The sequence below is a fragment of the Pollachius pollachius genome (genome assembly GCF_949987615.1).
Source record: "Pollachius pollachius genome assembly, chromosome: 12".
In the NCBI taxonomy this organism is placed as follows: domain Eukaryota; kingdom Metazoa; phylum Chordata; class Actinopteri; order Gadiformes; family Gadidae; genus Pollachius; species Pollachius pollachius.
In genome coordinates this window covers 21293616-21316000 of record NC_136945.1, presented here as the reverse complement: position 1 = coordinate 21316000, position 22385 = coordinate 21293616, and the positions used below count along the sequence as shown (strand labels likewise).

The following is a 22385-nucleotide window of genomic DNA, read 5'->3' as shown; positions in this document are numbered from 1 at the left end:
CAGTGAACCAATATTGTGGATTTAAGTCTGAATTTCAGTTGTGATAACGAATGCATAATGCAGCTTGCACACAGAAACTGCAGGGCGTCATATATTATACCAAAGTGTATCCCTCACTCAAATCCTTTCAGATGCTGTGTTGTAGTTGTATACTGAGAGGGGGGTGGCCAGTGGTGCACCATAACTCACAAGCAGAACGTGATGGTTCCTTCATCCAGGTCTATCATGCAGCTCACAATGTCTCCCGCAGCCCACGACTGAAACACAAACACAGCGTTGGTCGGACCCCGGCACAGATGACACTATTCACATGTCTCTTTTGCAACTTCTCAGACGCTTACAAATAACAAAGCGCTGATGCACTCATTAGCAAAAACCAACAGTTAGAGTGACGGTAAGACAAGGTCAACAGGATGTTCACAACACTCATAAACACACAGTGTAGACGTGTGATATTGAATGTCCCTCTGGTTTAGCTGTTCCTGACCTTGCCATAGTTGGTTGTCGTCACGTTCCACTTGCGGACTCTGTTCCCGTCGTAGGCGTAGGAGTCCGGCGTGTCGCCTACACCCTCCTGGGATATCAAAGGTACGATAAAATATCACAGAGATTGCATGAGTGACGCAGTTGTGGAACTGTGCACTTGATCTGCTGTAGCACAAATAGAAAACAGCAAATGAAGCGTGTTGCAGCAGTCACAGTGTAATATTTTGTGGTTTGTGTGTATGTTTTCCTCTGTGTGCGTGTCTGTGCGAGTCTGTGTGTGCGGTGTCTGTGCCTATGTGTGTTTGTGTGTGCCTTTGTGTGTTTGTGTGTGTCTATGCCTCCGTGCATTTGTGTGTGCATGAGCGTGCGGGCCGCAGTGCGTGTTTTTCTGTGCACGTGTGTGTGTCTGTGTGTCAGTCTGTGTGTGTTGGCGTTTGTCTGTGCCTCTGTGTGCGTTGTTTGTTTGTTTGTGTGTGTGCGTGTGTGTGCGTGTGTGTGTGCATGAGCGTGTGTACCTCTTGGTTGAAGTGACAGTTGAGCGTACACCACCCTATCTGCATCAGACCTTGGGAGGATATCAACACCTCGTAGACCCATTTCCCTGCAGACACAATAAGCACACAGTTCTCAGTTCAAATGCCTATGTCCACAGTCTGCCGGTAGACACCCCTTAGAAAGACGTCAGCTGGGTGGGGGCACTGAGTGTGAAATACTGCATTGGGTTCCCACACCAAGCAGGCATTTAGAAGACGGCTGCATGGGGAACATCATAAATATATATTCTGACTAGACATCGCATTCGGCTGCTAAGCATCAACAATGCCGCCATCTTGCCGCAGGGAAGAAACCCAACCGCTTGAAGATTGCTTAAAAAGAAGGTGATTTAGATTGATTTTGACTGGGAAAGCACACCTGCCCTATCGGACATTCAATCATTCAGGTGCATAGTTTCCCCACGGAAGGTGGCGGCGGCATTGACGCATACGTCCCACTGACCAGCGCAGCTCAGGCCATATCTAGTCAGTATATCTATGGGGACCATGGCCCATGAGACCGGGCCAGCCCCAAGCAGGATATGAAGACACAGTACAGGATACAGTGTCGGCCACAAGGCTCAGATCACATGCAGCTCAGACACTAAGGAACCTTCCGGAAGACCTCCAGGGAGACTTGATGACAATGGATCCAGACAAAGCCAGTTCCTTGTAATACATTGTAATACCTTGTATTAAACAAACATGCACACATATTTACCTTTATATACACATGTAGTCGCTCTGATGGAGCTGAAGTTGCTGTGGCCGATGACCTGAAATCAATAGAAAACTAAAATGATTCTCTCATCCAGCTGCCTAACATCATCTCTGAGCAACAATCAATCAGAAGGACATTGAGGCGACCTCGTCTTGAAAAGTCAAATCATGGAGGTGGAAGATTGTGCATTGGGTCGTACCATTGGGAGAATGGGGGTGCTAAATGAGTGATACCTCGGCATTGCTTGTGTTGCAGAAAAAAAGGACTCAAAGTTATCAAATGTTCTTTTCTGTGGGGCTGCGGGACTGGCTTCTGTGTGCAATTTGTGCAATGTAATGTTTAGCTTTCAATAAAGTTCCCCTTTGTTGTTTAATAACCCCTCTGTGTAATGCCAGGGGCACTATTCAATCATTTTCTCTTTCAAAGTAGAGAACATTCTAGGAAGCACAATGACAGGAAAAAGTTTGGCAGCGTTTCGAAACCATTAAAGATGATAAGAAACAATTTAAATGCAAACTGCTTCAAAAGCAGCTGTCATATCAAACCATCGCACTCGGGGAAATCATTCTCTAAAAGTATCCTATATTCTTCTCTCGATTTGAATGGAAATGACATGAACAGCAGGCACACTATCATCACCATATTGTGAAAAGTTAATTGGTTTGTAGAGGCAGTCATTTAGCACCTTTGTCTATAGAAAGCTGTCTATAGACACTGATACACAAATTGATTATTTCAAGCATTTAAACACAGAGGTCACAATAAATGTAGTATCATTGAGCTGAATATATATAAAAAATATATATAACATATGATTCGAGGATCAGACGACAATGGGTCCGGCCTGACGAATCAGATTAGACCATCAGCCTAATCCGAGGGCACCCCTACAAACACCCAATCATCTCACCCCGAGCAGGTCGTCGTCCACAAACAGGAGGCCCTCGAAGCCGCTGGTGTGATCCAGGACCACCGTGTTGGGCCCCAGGCGGCCATCGATGGGCGCGTCTGTGGAGAGACAGGGGAGAGTGATGCAAGGCATTCCACTTTGTGCTTTAATAAGACCATGGGTTCTCAATCTGTGGCACGGGGGCCCAACTGGGCTCAAAGTACTGCCGGAGGGTCCCGCGAAGACATGAACAAAGATGTTGTCGCTTTAACGTTTTATTTTTGGATGTACAGTAAGGACTCATTTAGGGAGACAAAGTGTGTGTCAACGATCAAAATAGCACATTGGGTAGTAAACAGCCACTTCTTTGCACTATTTGGGTGGTAAACACATTTAGGGTGTTGACAGCCACAAACTTTACAAATCATTTAATTTGCCTTTGTAGGCCGGGCCTGAAGCATAACTGCATTCTATAAATACGTGAAGGTCAAAGGTCGGAGGCCTGAGTTTTAAGCCTAGTGAGAACCAAGCAGTGTTTACTGTACATTGAACTACGGACTAGCTTAATGTGTCCTTCCAGCATAGTGTTACTACTGTACCAGCGGGACAAGATGGTTGGGCCTCATGTTTTGGATTGGGCTTGACGCTAATCCTGAACCTGTTAGCCTACGGCCCAGTGAGTTTCCACGGTTCTCATTCCACACCTTTGCGACTGACATTAATATCATCGTGGTGTTCTCATATAAACTCCATGTCCCTCTGCTGGTATTCTAAACCCTCTAGACCCAGGTCCAAGGCCCATCTTAGCTTCTCACACTTCTACCACACTTCTTCTCATCTTGCGCACAACTATCAACTAGCACTACACAGACACACACACACACACGCACACACACACACACACACACATACGTGCTTACACCCGGGCAATTAGATACCCTTAACCATTTCCTCCTGGCCACTCTATTTGACCTTGGCTAAACTGTATGTGAACGCCCCATGGGTCAATCTATTCACAATTTAACCACTTGAACGGATCTGGTGGGAAGAGATATGATCAAACAATTGCTACGGTGTGTGTGTCTGTTTGAAAGTGTGTGTGTGTGTCTGTTTGAAAGTGTGTGTGTATGTCTGTTTGTGGTTATGTGTGTGTGTGTGTGTGCGTGTGTGCGTGTGTGTGTGTGTGTGTGTGTGCGTGCGTGCGTGCGTGGGTGCGTGCGTGCGTGCGTGCGTGCGTGTGTGTGTGTGCATGTACCTCTGTCCTCCTCAGGGGGCTCTCCCTCTGCCAGAAGTTTCTCCAGGTGGGATCCAAGGTCCTGGAATCCCAGGGGTTTCCTGGAAAGTATGGAAAAATCAAATTTCATGTGTTAAGCATTTTCTAATTTGTGAGTGCAACTATTTGAAAGACTGTTGTGCGTGACACATCCATGACTGCAGTCAATGGGCCTACGTTTTCCACTTTAAAACAGGTTGTTTGTTTTATCTTTTTAAAAATAGCCAAAGAATGTCAGAGCTTTAGGGCTTTAACAAATGAGATAAAGCCTCCTTTACTTGGCAAAATCCACCGTCTAATGTACAATATCGTATAATAAGGATCTATTCATCTCAATGAATAAGTGTGTGTGTGTGTATGTTTGAGCGTGCCTGCGTGATTACAAGTATGTGTGTATGCGGGTGCGGGTTTGTCTAAGTGTGCCTGTGTGTGTGTGTGTGTGCGTGTCTATATATAGTCGTGCAGTCCAACGCCTGGCTTAAGAAAGGGTGCCAGTGACTTTGGGACACTGTAACACTAGTACTGCTCAGGGTAGGCCAGGGTGCAAGTACGTAAATAAACACACACACACACACACACACACACACACACACACACACACACACACACACACATTCCAACAGATAATACTGAAATATATTCCAGACATCAACCAAAACAATTTTAAATCCAGCATCACTCGATAGTGTCGGAGTTGGTCCTCCAGTCAGAAGAACTGTACCATCTACTTGCTATTCAGTCAATATAACGCTTTCATCCAAAGCAACTCACACAGAATTCCGATAGATGTTACTAAAGAGTAGGTTGGTGTGAGGTCATCTCGCTCATGGAGGCCAACAGGTTAGACTGCAGAGATTTGGGGGATTGAACCCAGAACTCAGACACGCTGAACACTACACTATCCTGCCCCCTTTATGTATCCCCATTCCTGAATATAATAACACACTGATGACAACAATGATAATGCGATAGAGAAATGCTTGGTGTACAGTGTGTGTGTGCCGGAGGCTGGTGTATGAAGAGCAGCCCTAATCACAAGTCTCCACTGAGCCCTAAGGGAAGTTCCACATCGATACTCAGGGACCGAACACGCCCCTTCACCGGTCGATGACCTACGTTAAGTCCTACAAGAACTCCAATGCGCCGCCATTCTCTGCGGGAGGGTCGCGACAGGTGATCGCCGACTGGTCGAGCAGGGAACCCGCACTGTGTGTTGTTTTGTGTTTCCGACTCTCAGACATGAGAATGAAATAAACGCAATCAAATCAAAACGTTTATCGCTACCAGATTTCAGTTGGTAGCGATAAACAAAGTGCTTTTGAAAAACAGATTTTGCGACGTCTTTATGACACGGATGCATCTATTTTTCAACATATTTTCAATGGAGTACAACCCGTTGTGCGTTTCGGTTTTTCGGATTCACTCGTCGGTTCGGGTAGATTTGTGGTCGGAAACGCTACTGCCCCCTCTGTTCACGTTAACGGTACGTGGAAGTACCGTTAACGTGAACACATGGGGCACGCAGAAGTTGGCCGAGGGGAGCCAGAGAGAGAGAGTGTGGGGCTGCAGTGTGGGCGAGAGGCAGACCTGAGGGAGGCCAGGGTAGGGCCGGTCTTGGTGGAGGGGAACACATGGTGCAGGTAGTCAGTCAGGAGCTTCTCGTTGACGATGCCTGAGAACACATGGAGACACATGGAGATACAGGAAGATACATAGAGGGTACATAGAGAAAGATAGAGCTAAATGGAGATATATGAAGATACATAGAGATACATGGAGATACATGAAGATACATAGAGATTACATAGAGAAATATAGAGCTAAATGGAGATACAGGAAGATAGACAGAGATACATGGAGAAAGATAGATCTAAATGGAGATACATGAGATACATGGAGAAACATAGAGAAACATATATATAGAGAGAGAGAGATACATAGAGATTTATAGAGATACATGAACATACCATGACCATTTACAGTTCCATGCCGTTCTGTCACATTTTCTGTCACAAGGAAGGCTACAACTGTGTGTGTGTGTGAGTGAGTGTGAGTGTGAGCGTGTGTTTGTGCCCGTGTGTGTTTGTGTGCGCGATAAGCAACATTATGGTTGCAGTGACTAGACAGACATAGGGCTGCCGATTGTGGTCTATGTCTTTGAGTACACAAACAGACACACACATATATATATATATATATTCAATCGATTGATAATTAACGTGTAATTAAACTATTAGTTAAGGAAAAAGCAGGAAATTTGCAACCCTCATAGACATAACAACTATATATAGCTTGTGAAGTAATGGCACCCTGTTTGTGTGTGTGTGTGTGTTTGTTTGTCTGCGTGCATGTGTGTGTGTGTGTGTGTGTGTGTGTGTGTTTGTGCGCGCATGCGTGTATGTGTGTTCATGCGTGTTTGTGTATGTGCCTGTGTGTCTGTGCGAGCCTGTGTGTCTGTGTGTGTGCGTGAGTGTTTGTCTGTGTCTGTGTGCGTGTGTATGTGTCTGTGTGGGTGTGTGTGTGTGTGTGTGTGTGTGGGATCCTACCTGTGGGTTTGGGTTTGTCGGTGTCCGAGGCCAGCCGGTAGTTGCGGCGGGTCAGGGCCGTTCCACCCTCCTTGGAGCTCATTGTGTCTGACGTTAGGCCCCCCACCCATGCACTGCTGGGAGACAATAACAACAACCATGAACAACAAGTCCTTTTTAAGATCACAGGCTGACTTTAACTGGTGATCCCCCCCCCCACACACACACACACACACACACACAACAAACACAGCACAAACCACCACAACAACAACCTCAACCACAACAACAACAAATTCGAAAATGAAATGAATGAAATAGAATACATCGAATCAATATCACTGAAGTCCGAATGTGAGTATAATATTACATTCGAGAGTAGCACACTGACGATACAAAGGTTACAATACAAGCTAGCATTCTGAAAATGTGCTCTGCCTTTCGTAAGAGTCTTCCGCAACAAGTTGACATCAGACACCCTAACCACTTTAGTCCACTTTTAACAAAGCCTAGGCTACTCACTATACATTTAACATTAAACATGGACATATGTCCATGGTATTTGTCATCGCACCGGGGAGCTCTATGAATAGCTGCAGTGGCTGCACTGAACAACAGGTACAGTTGTGTATAGCTCAGTAACAACCACGTAATACGTGTGAGCAGATCGGCAGAGATGTGCTCAATATTTCACTGAAAGTCGTTACACTCAGTGGAGACATGGTTTTACACGTCGAGCAAAACATGTGGTACACACAGAGGCTTATCGAACTCACGTTTGGCTGCGTTCATTTACCCTCATGACAGGAGTCATCCTGAATCTAGTGACAACGTCGGATGTGTACAAACGTCCAACAATCGGACGGTGGGACAGCGGCTCGGATGTCAGCGTGGTGAAACACATTCAGCAACAGCATAACGACACACCACACTGCGACCAAGAGGGAGCTAGGCTATCCGTGCAGCTCCTTCTGTAGCTGCATCCAGCCCTTAGCCCGGGTCCCTTGGACTGCCTCGGCCTGGCACCGCGGAGGCACGCACGGGTAACGGACACACGTTTTAACGGCATCGACATGGATTGAATTGGGCAGCAGTGCAAATCTCCATTGCGTTGCAGTGCAGTGCACTGCAAGTGGCAGCATAGCATCGCTAGCTCGCTGGCTAATGTGACTCAGTTGTGGATGATAACAACAGTGGGACGCCTTGGTAATAACAACACTTACTGCTTCCTTCTGTGATACGTCTCCCTCTTTATGTCTCTGTCCCCGACGGGTCACCGTGTCCACGTCTTTGGTTTATTTCAGGGTGAATGGTCTGGATGTGTTACACCGGCTCCGAGCTGTGTGTGTGTGTGTGTGTGTGTGTGTGTGTGTGTGTGTGTGTGTGTGTGTGTGTGTTTCCACCAGCTAGTCTTTTAAACCCTCCTCTCTGTGGTCTCTGGTTCCATTCCCACGTCACGGAGCGTCGGCGGGTTCAAACCGCGCCGCGGCTCCGACTCTTCTTTAGAGTCCTTAAATGTGCGTTTTAACACTTTCACACTTTTCTTTTTGTTTTTGTCAATAGGCAACACTCTAAATCTGTAACGATTTTTTTTTTAACTATAGTTTTATCCCCCTCAGAACAATGCAAATAGAATAGCAAAGCCAATACAGTACAATATAACATAACATTATATAGAAGTTACTAGAGTGAGCAATCAATTATAATAAATAAGCTAATGGATAATAATGGAATATAATTGAATACAAAATAATATAATAGAGAATTATTTTTTCGAAGATACAATAAAATTGAACAAAACAGCACAGAATACAAACGAATACAACACAATAAGTGGGTAACTAGTGTGTTACAATTGTCTTATAACATGGAGCCTACAGCAGACATGATACGGGCTTGCCTCCATGATGACTTTAAACATCAGCTGTAATATAGCAACCGGAGGAGTTAGATATTACATGTCATAAAGATATAAAATGTAACATATAAAAATGTTTTCCTAGACTTTATTCAGGAGGCGCATTATCTCCCCCCAGATGACCAGCCAATGACAAGGTGAGCAACAGCGCCTTCTGGTGGCTGCTGCTCGTCCAACCATTGAACCGGTTAGCAACAGCGCTCTCTGGTGGCCGCAGCCAAGCAATGCTTAACGTTTTTTCCGACGGTTGAAACTTTGAAGTAAATCAACAGAACCAGACAAGCCTACCGAGTTGGTGTGTTGGTGTTCTGGTCTTAAGGAAACTTTCCTCAACCTGTCGTGGTGCTCAAATCACGGTGGGGCCTGGTGCTCAAATTTACTATTGGGTTTATTTACGTTAAACAGATATCTACAAGGTTACATATAATATAACGGAAAACGGTGGTAGGGCTACCTAAATATATCGCGATATCGCGACATGTCTCCAGGGTTCATAAGTCACGTCCGCGGGCCTCCAGTTTAGTCGCCTCTCATTGGCTAAGGGTTATTTTTTTCTCTTACACTTTATACAGTTCATACCATCCTGCATACGGTATGTCTTGGGATTATGTTCGTTTATGGTGCTTATTATATTGTAAAACAATGCTCTTGCTGTTTCCGAAAATACAATATATCATTCTCTTTTACATTTTTGAGGTCCATTTTGTGTTCATAAATGATAATCACTTGACACAGATATAAAATATATTCCTTTAAATAACGGCACACCCCCGTGAAGTGATGGTCTCTTCCACTGCTCATTCGCTCACTGTAGGTCAACCTTCTTCTGGCTAGCTTCGCTGTATATACGATATCGGCACATGTGTTCATCAATCATAGTTCTGGTGATCAGACTTCGGCAACCACTGAACGACTTATTTAAATAGTTTCCTTCAACAATCCAATCTGTAACATGATCCGTGTGAGGTCGACTCTTGTCTGTTCGTGGAGGGGGTAGGTACCCTGTTGGTATAACCTCTTCGTTGACTCTCATATTAATGTCATTTGCAACATGGGGGGGGGTTGATGTTTCAGCCGATTGTTAAAAATGTAATGTTTACAGACAGCTTGTTATACGGCCTGCCACTGGGGCTGGCATGACTGAGGTCCCATGGTCAAATGTAACATAATACGGATCGACTTTGAGTGTGTTTCGCTGAATGTTATGCAATGCTTTACATAGGCTGTCTTGCAGTAAGCTGGCATGTGCACACATACAGTAACGTTGTATAGTTAATTAACCAATTAAAGGCTACTGCGAAACCTATATCAAGATGTTCAAGCAAGCAAATGCATGCATTTTCTGGAAGTATTGCATCCAAAAGCAAAGCCATCCTTATGAAATGTTTTCCTTTCGCTGCTTGGCCAGCTGTTAAAACAATTGCTCAGGGAAACACTAATACACCAAATCTCGATCTCTTTATTATCTCTGACACAGCGGTGTCCATGAGCCCTGAAACCAAAACAAAAGTCCCCTCCTGTCCTTGGTAATCGAACCCATATGCGCATGTTAATGTGCATAGAAAGTGGAGTTTTTGGAATAAATCCTTATCAGTTAAATACGAGAATGCGCCTCCTACCCACAACTGTTTGCTATCAAAGCTGTAACCTTAAGTTGACAAAGTTGAGACCCATAGTTAATCATACATGGAGGAGAGAAGGGTGGCAGTGAAGGCCAGCTGTGGGACATTGTTGCGGTTCCATACGTCCTTAAAATACTTAAATACTACTTTAAACCATCCTGGGTACATCACGACAAAATGGTGTGTTGTTGATAATGGTGCTGTGTGTGTGTACACCTGTTTTAAGTGGCAACCAATTCATCAATGGTTAATTGTGGATACATTATGGAAGACTATTGTTTACATGCACTGTATTATTTTTCTAATATCAACATGGAGATGACTTTCTTCAGGGGATTCCATTGGAATCCAACGTTTCTGGAAAACAGAGATTCAAGTTAGAACTAGTTTGGTCTCAGCGCTGGCAGGACCTGTTTATTTATTAAAAGAGTCCAAACTCCTCCTGCCGGTTGAGGGGTCTAAGGTAATCCCATTCAGTACAATGAAAACCTCTGGTGGAATTCTCTAATTCCTTCTACCTGAGCCCCGGCCACATCGACCGCTGAGGGAGTGTCAGGAGATTACATTTTGACGGCGGGACACGTTATAATGTCGATCATAACAACAGTTTGTTTGAGTCCTGTTAAACGGATCTGTGTCTTTTGTGTTCTAAGGTTCCGGACGTTTCCACGGGCGGCCGTGGAGGTGAAGAATGAGCCGATCCTGGGCTTCAAGGAGGGCAGTGTGGAGAGGAAGGATCTTCTCAAGGTCTGTTTACCCCCAAAAATGACCACTCAAACTCCTGGAGGCGTTAAGGGTTACCGATGCAACTGAGGCTTACTTCAGAGTGGAATGGTTGCCGTAGATACACCGTGGGTGTCTTACATTTACATTTATATTCATGGCCTTCAGCAGACGCTTTCATCCAAAGCGACTTCCAAAAAGTACATTTGTCAGAAGAAGAGAAACAATATATTGATGTCGGTACAGAAAGGATGTTCATAGAACCAAGTGCCAAGCACTAACAATCACTAGGTTAACCCATTCCCCGCATACAACAAAGATAGCTAGGATAAGATGCTACCCAATGCTGAGTACTTTTTTTAAGTGCCAGGACCAGGACATACAAACATACATTAAGTGCGTACATTAAGTGACGTATGTACGCATCTACGATGGTGCCTTTACATTCATGGTTCTGCGTTGGTGATTCGGAGCATGACCTGGCAAAAGCGGCTGATTCAGTGACATTTGATCTGTGATATGTAAAGATAATGGCTTGTATAAACTAACCAAAACCGCCTCAGCTAGTAAAGTAGCCATAGGAAACATGGCAGGAAGGACAAAGGGGCTTGAGAGCTATGGGGTTACCCTCGATGGGCTACTACGGAAAACTAGAGACCAGAGCATACCTAGCAATGCTATTCAGCGCAGCCTAATTCAGCCTTCGCCTCTTCGAATCAAGCACTTTCCTTTCCTTTGTTGCGTGCTCATCAGATAACACTCAGATAACCGGTATGTTATCTGAAATGCTTCCTCACTAAGTGATCACTCCTGCCTCCCTCTCTCCAGGCCCTGAGCGAGCTGAAGGGAAAGACGGAGGAGATTCCTTGTGTGGTTGGAGACGAACGCGTGTGGACCAAAGATGTTAGATACCAGTTATCGGTGAGACGGGGTAGCCAGCTAATCTCCACTGTAAATGATCGCTCCATTTAGCGCACAAATATTGATACTTCGAAGGCATGGATATGGACGTTCAAACATGCGTGTTAAGGATTAAAGATTAAGTTCGCCATTTGCATGCAGGCATCGAAAGACAAACAATAAAATGAACGTGTCAGTTACTGTTTCGGTTTTGTTATGATGGGATTACTTCTAAATTGTCTGTTAATTATGTGTTTTTAATTCACAGCCCTTTGACCATTCGCACAAGGTGGCCAAGTTCTGCTACGCTGACAAGGTGATTGTTTTTAGTATTCGATGTTCAAACATTGGAAATCCTTACAGATTCCAGATGACCTCTAGTCGTGGTAGAGGGCATCTCGGGGCAACTCTGGGATGGGAGTCAGTGCTGGGAGGTCAGGAGGTCATTCAGATCTTAAGGTCACAGCGTCCTAACCACAAACACTAGAGAAAGTGATGGGAACGTCATATTTCATGCTATGAAATATAACGATACAGTTGAAATAAAATAGGGTTTAAAGACTAAATAAATTATTGATAAAAGATCTATATTGCTTCATGAACTTTGCCTGAATGGACTCTGAACTTATTATTTTAGGTTTTGTTTCCTTGTAGTGCTTTATTTTTTCTGAATAGAGAAATGAGTTTGTTTAGTAACTTGCAAATAGTCTGAGAACTAAATACGAATTGTGATAATACTGTGGATCATGATCCTGCCTGGAAAACCGATCACAGCCCGCCCCTAATGCCTTTCCATTGGTTGGTGCTGGAGATAACCGAGCGCATTCCCATGCTGTCCGTCTCATGACTGTGCTGGGCTCCCACCACAGAGCGCTAATGCTAACTCCTAGCGCAATCACTGTCCCGTCCTGGTTTCTAACCACAGGACCTGCTCAACAAAGCCATCCTCGCGTCGGTGGCTGCGAGGCGCGAGTGGGACCTGAAGCCGGTCCAGGACCGCGCCCAGATCCTCTTCAAGGCCGCCGATGTCATCAGCGGACCCAAGAGGGCAGAGATCCTGGCCAAGACCATGATCGGCCAGGTAAAGAACGGGGCATCAGGGGCCGACGCTGGGGTCTCTGGGAGCGAGTGGAGGGTGGTCTTCACTGGTAGTCAGTTCCTCAGTTCCTTCTATTACCCTGAATAGTGTTCATACCAAAACCGTACCTACACTTTTAATTATATCTAAACCCAAAACCATTTAAGCCTTATGTCTTAATCGTATCATACTTTATGCAATGCCTCAATGTAACACTTTCTAAGGCATCATGGGAAATACTACCTGAATACTATTTTAAAATCAGTGTCTCTTCAGATTAGCTGGTAGGCATTGTTCATCTCTCTCTCTCTCCCCAGGCTAGGTCTCTCCCTCACCATGCTAAGTCCAAGTCTAACTCTCTCTCTCTCCCCCCCAGTCTAACTCTCTCTCTCTTTCACCCCCCTCCAGTCTAACTCTCTCTCTCCCCCCCCAGTCTAACTCGCTCTCTCCCCCCCCACCCCCCCAGTCTAACTCTCTCCCCCCCGGTCTAACTCTCTCACCCCCCCAGTCTAACTCTCCATCTCACCCCCCCCAGGGTAAGACGGTGGTGCAGGCGGAGATCGACGCGGCTCCTGAGCTCATCGACTTCTTCCGCTTCAACGCCAAGCACGCCATCGAGCTGCAGGACGAGCAGCCACTGGACGCCGACGGCAGCACCAACACCATGCTGTACCGCGGCCTGGAGGTCAGAGGTCACCCCCGCTCGCCGCCGAGTCGACCTCCTGTCGATGGGCTGACTATGGTCCCACGTCGCGCAGCGCAACGACCACGCAGACGCTTCGACGCGGTCGTGAAGAACCGTTTCGGTTCTGCGTCGGGTTTCAGTGAGCGGACCAATCACAGGCCTTGCTGATGCGTCGCCTCGACAGAAGGTTACGACTTTTGGGAGGCGCGCGTCAGGCCCTTGCGGTGGACGCAAGGGGGGTCCGCAAGGACGTAAGGCGTCCGTTACCCCCTTGCGTTGCGTGAATGTGGGACCATAATCAGCCCTTAGCAATCCATCGGGGATTTAAACCATTTCAATTAAAATGTGTATTTCTCTCTCGGCCGACCTTGCAGAAGTGAATTGATGTTAAGTTATGGAACAGGGCACATGATGACATTAATGACCCTAATGCTCTTTAACCAGTTGATCTGTTTGAAACAGACTACTGTTGTCATATAGGCCTATATATTATCTCATTAATTAAATCTATAATGGAAAATAACTTTGACAGTGTACCTGTTTGTCAAACTAAATCATCAAAGTGTTACTAAATCATTGTGCAGTATTACATTATCCTTCTTTTAAGGGAAATACTTATCACAAGGGAAGGAAAGATATTCATCAAAGCTACCTAGGAAGTGTGGAGCGGTTGTCAGTGCTGCCATACTAGTCCAACCCAAATGGCTGTTTTGCTGAACGTGGTTGCCTATACATTATGTTCAGATTGAATATTATTGTGTGTTTTTCCTTTTATCACCAACGCTGTCAGGGTTTCGTGGCTGCGGTGGCCCCCTTCAACTTCACTGCTATTGGTGGAAATCTGGCAGGCACCCCTACTGTAATGGTAAGGTCAAAGGTTAATTGAAAAAAGTAATTAACTGGTCTCGACGCCGTAAAGAATCCACATCCACCGTTACGGTGTATGAAACAATAATCATATCAAATCATCCTCTTGTTTAATATCTTCAGTGATTTCTTCTCCTGTATCATCAATGTACGCTTCCTGTTTGCATCGTGTGTGGTTTCCAGGGTAACGTAGTTCTGTGGAAGCCCAGCGACACGGCCATGTCGGCTAGCTACGCCGTGTACAGGGTGCTGCGGGACTGCGGCCTGCCGCCCAACATCATCCAGTTCGTCCCGTCGGACGGCCCCGTTTTCGGGGACACCGTCACCGCCTCGGAGCACCTGGCCGGCATCAACTTCACCGGCAGCGTCCCGTAAGACCCTCCGAACGGCGTCATTTCTCCAGAAATATGTACCATATCGCTAACCGATTGGTGGACGTAAGGCCTTGGAAACGGCTTAATCTCTCCCGGAGTATGCTTGCTGTGTCGCTCACCATCTGGTCGATGCTTTCCTCCAACGCGGTTCGTCGTGCTATGGTTGCAGTCCTACATTCCTAGCCTGAATGGCCCTGCTGGGAATCGAATCCTCAAGCCTCACTCTACCCGTTGAGCGACGCATGACCACTTTGCGTTCTGATCGTTTGTGTTTGTATTCTTGTGTGTGCGTTTGTAGTCCAGACATCAGTGTCTCCCTGTGTGTTTTTGTGTAAAAGTGTGACTAGATGAGATAATTGAAAGTCTATCGGTACCTTTGTTTGACTACTCTTATTGTCTATGTAGAGATATTTTTATTGGGTTTTTAAAGGACAGTTATTTATATTTTTATTCTACTATTTCCCGTACTTGGTGCTGTGGTGCCTACATTTACAACACGGGGCCGGTTAACATCTTCTCTTTCCCCTTGCAGGACCTTCAAGCGGCTTTGGAAGCAGGTGGCTCAGAACCTGGACATCTACAAGAACTTCCCTCGGGTCGCTGGAGGTGAGCTGGAACAACCGACAAACCAAGACGTCCACGTTCCGAAATGAGGAAACCACTTAACAACCAAGAAGTCCACATTCCAAACCGACAAATCCACATTCCAAACCAATAAGAGCCCATTACGTAACCAGTTTACTTCAGCACTTGTTTGGTGCTTCCTTGCATTTTGATTTAAGAATCTATTTTTTCAGCTAGATATCTGTGCACTACATCGTCATGGACATGCAGACAACCTCAGACACGCGTGCCATTGCACTGTTCTTATTCTTAGCATGTTAGCATCACCATGTTAGTATCACCACGCCATCCCCTGTTGGCGTGTTGTCTATACTAGAATGTGCCGTGCATCACCCAAGTGGGTGCTACACACTGGTGGTGGTGAGTTAGGTCCCCCGCTTCACTGTAAGCGTCTAAGCGTCATTGAGAAGCGCTATATAAATATAATGAATTATTTATTATTACTATTATTAATATCGGTGCGTATGTTCGCATGGCAGCATGCGTGCGTCTCTAACCCAACCCCTTACTGCCGTGCCCTCCCAGAGTGCGGCGGTAAGAACTTCCACTTCGTCCACGCCTCGGCGGACGTCCAGAGCGTGGTGAACGGGACCATCCGCTCAGCGTTCGAGTACGGCGGGCAGAAGTGCTCGGCCTGCTCCCGGATGTACGTCCCGCAGTCCCTCTGGCCCCAGATCAGAGACGGACTGCTGGACGTCCACAAGCAGATCAAAGTGGGGAATGTAAGAACGACAGAGAAGTCATTCACCTTTACTGTTCAGAATGCAGCACTCGTGACTTTAGGTCAGTTTTGAGGTTGCCTTGTAAAGTTTGTTTGACGTCTGCAATTTTGCATTACATCATGGAATATATATCGGACCAAACATGTTTTGTCACATTTTTAGCCGTACTAGCAATTACTCTTCAAGTATCTCTAACGACCGGCTCACACGGTTCTGTAATTCATTGTTGACGCGTGTTAAAGTTCATTTTTTGACGTTGGTTTCCCACAGCCCGTGGAAGACTTCAGCACCTTCTTCTCAGCTGTGATCGATGAAAAGGTACATACAAGCGTCACTCGAAATGTGCACGCTAAATCAACAGTTACAGACGTTGGCGGAGACTCATGTCTTCAGGTGTTTTTCTGCCTGCTCTGTGAATGTAAACCAACCGCAGTGTTAATGGTCCGACTCCTCGGCCCCTGCAGTCCTTTGCCCGCATCAAGAAGTGGCTGGACCACGCCCGGTCCTCCCCCGACCTCACCGTCATCGCCGGGGGCAACTGTGACGACCGAAAGGGCTACTTCGTGGAGCCCACCATCATCCTGGTCAAGGATCCTCGGGACCCCCTCATGAACGAGGTGAGAAACGCACGTCTCTGCTCAGTTAACGGCTTATTAGTCGGTTGGCCCGCGGTTTATTAAGCCAGTACTTTATTACAATTGGGGCTTTTCCCATTTCACAGTCCGGTACCATAGACCCATTGGTTTACACAGTTTATTTTACCATTTCTGGAGATATATTTTCCTTCTAGGGACAATTCATTTTTCGAAAACATTTCAACTAACAGCCTCAAACTATCCCATGGGATATCCAATGGCCTGAACTCATAATGTTGTCTGGTGTTCTGCATCCAACCACCACAAACCCATACACCGTTAGCAGAACTACGTGTTCCTTCTGCCAGGGCTTCACAAACACTTCATGTGTTTGTGAAGTCAGTCATGGCTGCTGCCTGTACGTTACACATCTGACCCCTGACCTTCACTGCTTCGGCTTTAGAATGCACAAGAATGACACTCAAATGTTTTCAGGAAAAGTTCTGTTTGGATGATAAAGAACTAGGCTACCGTCTAGCATAACGCCTACTACCTTTTTTGTTTTAATGTGTTATTTAAGTATTTGCTGAAACCTTTTTCACTTTTTTAATTGTATTAGTTTTGTCTTTAACCGGTGTAGGCTGGTGTTGAATGCTAGCAGGGCTTGTGTGCTAATACTGTGAGGCTTTTGCCCCGTTTAGCTAGATATACATCACAGGCTCCAGCTGGCTTCAGTGTTTTGTTAGCTCAGATCCCTCTGTTTCTCACCATGCATGACCGACCACAGCCAAGCCTGCTTACATTGGGTTTCAAATGTAAATGTTTAACCTACACTTTTTCTAAAACCCTGACATGTCTGCTAATGTAAACATGTTTGGGTTAGTTTGGCTGGTTGAATTGGGTTCTTCTTCACAAGACACAAGACAAGCTTCCTTGTTATATCGGCTGCTGAACACCAGTATGTTTCGTCTCTGATAGGAAATCTTCGGGCCAGTTCTGTCGGTGTACGTCTATCCTGACAACGACTATAAGGAGGTCCTGACTCTGGTGGACACCACCTCCCCCTTCGCCCTGACCGGGGCGGTGTTCGCTCAGGACAAGTATGTAGACCCCTGTTAAAAGGGTGCGTTCACACCACATTCACATTCACACCATGGTAACACACTTTGTTCACACACCAGGTTTGGGTAAGTAGGACACGCTGTTAGAGGTGCATTCACACCATGGTAACACACTTTGTTCACACACCAGGTTTGGGTAAGTAGGACACGCTGTTAGAGGTGCATTCACACCATGGTAACACACTTTGTTCACACACCAGGTTTGGGTAAGTAGGACACGTTGTTAGAGGTGCATTCACACCCGGTTCACACCATGGTAACACAGCAGGTTTGTACACACTAGTTCAGCGGATATATTGAATTGCCCTTAAAAATAGTCCTTAGCATTGTGTAGCATCTTATCCTAGCTATCTTTGTTGTGTACGGGGAATGGGTTAACCTAGTGATTGTTGGTGCTTGGCACTTGGTTCTATGAACATCCTTACTGCACCGACAGCGATAGATTGTTTCACTTTCTTCTGACAAATGTACTTATTGTAAGTAGCTTTGGATAAAAGCGTCTGCTAAGCGCCCCTGATGTAAATGTAAATGAATTGTGTGTTCCTTGTGACAGGAATGTGGTCGCAGAAGCAGCCAAAGCTTTGAGGAACGCGGCGGGGAACTACTACGTCAACGACAAGTCCACGGGCTCCATCGTGGCCCAGCAGCCATTCGGGGGCGCCAGAGCTTCAGGTAGGCTGTGACCGCCAGTGGTGGTTCACGGGAAGAGGGAGGATCTCTGGGAGGTTACCGTTGGCGGTCAAAGCCGTTGAGCTAAATGTGGAATGTGGGTCAGTGACTTCGACACACTGTGGAACTGTGTTTAATGGGGAGACGTCGACTGGATTCGGAGCGTGGATTCGGGTACAGTGGAACTGCACATGATGGTGTAGTGGGTCGGTCTGCTAAATGGTCAAATAGATGACGAGCCCTCGTGAATCTATCTTTCTTTCTTTCTGGATACTTTTAAACGAATTGGTGTAGGGCTGAACGATTAATCGAATTCAAATCGAAATCGCGATGTAATAGAACGCGGTATGCAAATCGCAAAGGCTGCGATTAAAAGAAAAGTAATTTGTTACTGTTACTGACTGGGAATCAGTACGATTTTATTTTTATTTTACAATTCAATAGTTAAATAAAGAAGTTTATAATATAAATTAATCTCAACACATCGGCCTGGCCTAAAGGAAAGAGTGTTTTTTTTATGTTGACTGCTTCCAATGTTGTGTTGGTCATACTAAAGAATGATTTATTTATTTTTTAGTGAATGATACACAACATAAGGAACTTAATAAATTATAAAAATCGCACATTAAATCGCAATCGCAATATTGGTCAAAATAATCGCAATTAGATTATTTCCCTAAATCGTTCAGCCCTAAATTGGTGTTATGGGCAGCTGCCCTCTCAACCAGACACAAACCTGGACCACCCAGGTTAAGACAACCATACTTGCATTACACTTTAATCAAAATGACATTATCAACAGTGCAGATTCACGTTGAATGCCAACCCCTCAGCGCTAACTGTGTAAAGGGAAAAACTAACCTTTTCTATCGTCTTAACCTGTCACACAAGCAGTACACATCCCAGACACCCCTTGTGATTGATTGATTGATGATTGATTGATTTATGTATTGGTTCTCCTTCCTCCCCAAGGGACCAACGACAAGCCGGGCGGCCGTCACTACGTGCTGAGATGGACGTCGCCGCAGGTCGTCAAGGAGACCTTCGCCCCGCTGAAGGAGTGGAAGTACCCCTACATGAGCTGAGCTGGGGGCGTCCCAGCCCCTCTCCCCGTCCTCACTCCCTCCGTCCCGGGTTCGATTCCCTCGTCAGCAGTAAAGAGACTGTCACTGAAAGGCCATCAGAATGAGTTGAGATGTAGACGCTTCACAGACTCTACTTCTTCTGTCTTCAGAGCGTTTCTTTGTGTCCGCCCGTCCACCAACAAGCTTGGACTGAACTATGTTCAAACTGAGGTTGCGCAATTCTATATTTTTAGCTGTTTTGAAATGGAGACTGGAGGCACCTGTCGGCTTTGTTTGCACCCCTCAGAATCTAAGGGTTCGTCGCTCTGGTTACAGTTTTTATTCAAGCGTTTGAGGTTTGATCACCGGTGGACTTAGTTCAAAAGAAGATCCATTTACCATTGGAGTTTTTCTTGTGGAGACATACCTCTTTTAAATTAAACATATTTTAGCCGTATGAAACAAAAACAAAATTCTTCATAGGAACATATTAATTAACCATAAGAATTATGAATAGAAACCCAAATATGTATTTTTTTTAATCCCGATAAAATAGAAGCCATAGTGATGTTGTGTAAACGTCAAACCTTAATGTAACATTGGCCAACTGCTCATCCGTCCAGATTACCTTGATTCGGTTCTAAAGTCGTTTGTTTGTCTCTTGTTTGGTTTGTCGCCATTGCATCCAGAAGGCTAACACTACGCTAGTTAAGCTAGCTAACACTTGTTATATAACAACAACTGTAATGCTAACGATAGCTTCCCACGTAGCATATGCACTTCCTGTTGACCTCCAGAGATAAGAGGTAGTCTAGATTGTTCTGTTGGGAACTTGTTACAATTGGTGCTTCTAACTAACTGCACTTTCAAATGAGACATAGCGTCCAGAGTGAATTTTTTGATCGGATCAGCAAATTTGGAAAATAATAGTTTTGTTTATTAATTGTTTATTTTCCAAGAAGGAGGGGGATGGCGAGGAGTGTGTTTTCTTCAACGATAATTTTGTGCGTTTTAATCTTTGTCTATAATATAGCAAAACAGATTTTATCGTCTTCAAAATGTGCCTGTGTTTGCCACACACTGTAAAATAATTTAGGGCAGAATGTTTTTGATAATAGCCTATTAAATTATTTAATAAAGATACGCCTCTGTCTGGCTTTTACTGAGTTTTATTTAAGGGTTCTTATAACATTACATCATTCAACTGTCGACTGCAGCCAACAAGACTGGATCTGGAACTATTCTGGGGCCTGGGGAAACATATTTTCTTACAAAGATAAAAACAATTCGAAATTCTTATGACCCCAAACTTGCATTTTTGGCGTCACAACCCTTTGAACGCCACACCACTCAGCTTTCATTAGTGGTCAACTTCTTGGTGTGAACCCTGAAGGCAGCGTCTGTTTATCAACTACAGGACCACTACTTGAACTTAGAAAAAGGTCTTAAATTTGCCATCAAATATCTACCGTATAAATCACCAACCACACCTACCCCTTAATGCAAGTTTGGACAGCACTGACCAAACAACCTATTTCATTCGCTGAGTAGAGTGGCCGTCCACTAGAGGGCGATATGGAGTCCGCTCCTGCTTTTCGATCAATTATATTGTGAGCAGCCTATAATTAATTTTGTGCAATAATATGGCTAATAAAAGTTTAGCATGTTTACTTAATAATAGTAATAATACATTTAGTTGATTATCTAAAAATAGCTCATATTTGAGTATTTTTTTAAAAGTGGAACAGCTATACCATCGTCAGGATGTGAAGCACAATCGTTTTTAACACAAGACACCAAGTTTAAGCTTATTAACACATTATCGTCAAAATTGATTACCTCACTCTGACAAGCTTTTTCCACACGTTAAAAATGGCCTCATAGCACATGCAATAGCACATATAGCAGACATGAGACATGCATATAGGCTAATCATTGACACAACATAGTCTATAACAGGGGGCCATGTTGGAGCAGAAGGGTCAATGTAATGACCCCTACTACAATGTCAAACAAGTCATTAAATGCACTACAAAATAGATCAACTGTATTAATAGAGCGAAGGGAGAGACATTATACAGCACCAGCTGTCCAACGTGTGTGTATCCGGCCTCACCCCCTAATTCCACAGACACATCAAAATGCTGTTGTGATATGTCATATCAAGGTGGAGGCGGAGGCTGCTCAAGAGGAATTTCTCTAAAACCCGTTTCGTTTGTACCACTTGGCTCTGGCAACAACATCAGAGGAGTAGTCGTTGCCTGTGGTAATTTGGTCCACATCCGCATGGTCGAGGACATCATATCCCTTGTTGTAGGCCGCGATCGCTCCTGAGGTGAAACATAAGGGACAGAGTTCAGGCAGAATGTAGATTAAAGGCGCTGAACGATTTCAGAGCTAATCTTTCAGTCTAATTTGATAAAAATGGCATCGCCGTCCTTCAGCTATTAGCGAGTGAAAGGCGCTTTGAGAATATCTGTTCTGGTTGACTGTCCCTGTCTCTGCATGAGACTATTCCGATTTTATACTGAAATGCAATGCTTCCCATTGGCCGAGAAACATAGGGAGGGAGGGACGAGAGGAGGCGTCAACGTGGCAGTTAATTAAAAAATATTCCTCTCTTCTGCTCCTCTTCCTCTTCTGTAAGAGTGGAGGGTCTGTGGTCAGAATAGGAACTAATAATAATGAATGCTTGAGACAAACCCTTCAGGTGCTGTTCTGGGCTCCAACCGGGGCGCTTCTCCCGGACAACTTTAATCATATCAACCAGGATCTCAGTGGCTTGGTCCAGGTGCGTCTCACTGTTCCAGGCTCCTCTTGGTACGTGCCAATTATTATCAACCTGTATAGGAGGATGCCATGTTGCATATCACAACCATAGACACATTATCAGGTCACATTTGATTATTTACCACTTAGCACTAAAGGTTTCATGATTATTATATTCATAGAGTTTTAGATGTTTGCTAGACATAAATACTGGCGCTGTTTGAGACTAGAACTGTGTGTCATGATC

The 22385-nt window shown here is 45.0% G+C and overlaps 2 protein-coding genes across 3 annotated transcripts in view; one reads left to right on the top strand and one right to left on the bottom strand.

Moving 5' to 3' along the window:
* The window catches only part of rnf123 (ring finger protein 123), a 121698-nt gene extending 113885 nt beyond the window's left edge, over positions 1–7813 (bottom strand). The window contains exons 1-9 of one of the 2 annotated variants that reach the window (XM_079748002.1): positions 7651–7813; positions 6449–6564; positions 5490–5574; positions 3885–3964; positions 2651–2748; positions 1741–1795; positions 1002–1087; positions 488–574; positions 190–257 (exon numbers count right to left, since the gene is read on the bottom strand). In XM_079748002.1, the coding sequence (XP_079604128.1) occupies positions 190–257; positions 488–574; positions 1002–1087; positions 1741–1795; positions 2651–2748; positions 3885–3964; positions 5490–5574; positions 6449–6530 (641 nt within the window). In that variant the 5' untranslated portion in view covers positions 6531–6564; positions 7651–7813. The remainder of the gene's footprint in view (positions 1–189; positions 258–487; positions 575–1001; positions 1088–1740; positions 1796–2650; positions 2749–3884; positions 3965–5489; positions 5575–6448; positions 6565–7650) is intronic. The other variant, XM_079748003.1, reaches the window with a different exon arrangement.
* Positions 7814–9197: 1384 nt separating this feature from the next.
* On the top strand, positions 9198–20489 carry aldh4a1 (aldehyde dehydrogenase 4 family, member A1). Its single transcript, XM_079748004.1, has 15 exons — positions 9198–9338; positions 10621–10714; positions 11519–11611; positions 11859–11906; positions 12516–12671; positions 13204–13353; positions 14144–14218; positions 14404–14591; positions 15127–15200; positions 15744–15940; positions 16211–16258; positions 16405–16557; positions 17494–17615; positions 18190–18308; positions 19278–20489. The coding sequence occupies exons 1-15, from the start codon at positions 9298–9300 to the stop codon at positions 19388–19390; spliced, it is 1671 nt and encodes a 556-aa protein (XP_079604130.1). The 5' UTR covers positions 9198–9297; the 3' UTR covers positions 19391–20489.
* Positions 20490–22385: the final 1896 nt, after the last annotated feature.

Bases quoted from the DNA above. Each gene is read 5' to 3' on its own strand.
- aldh4a1 (XM_079748004.1), top strand. From the start codon at position 9,298: ATGATCCGTGTGAGGTCGACTCTTGTCTGTTCGTGGAGGGG. The intron at 14,592-15,126 runs GTAAGACCCTCC...TTCCCCTTGCAG, and splicing joins AACTTCACCGGCAGCGTCCC to GACCTTCAAGCGGCTTTGGA. The intron at 16,259-16,404 runs GTACATACAAGC...CGGCCCCTGCAG, and splicing joins CAGCTGTGATCGATGAAAAG to TCCTTTGCCCGCATCAAGAA.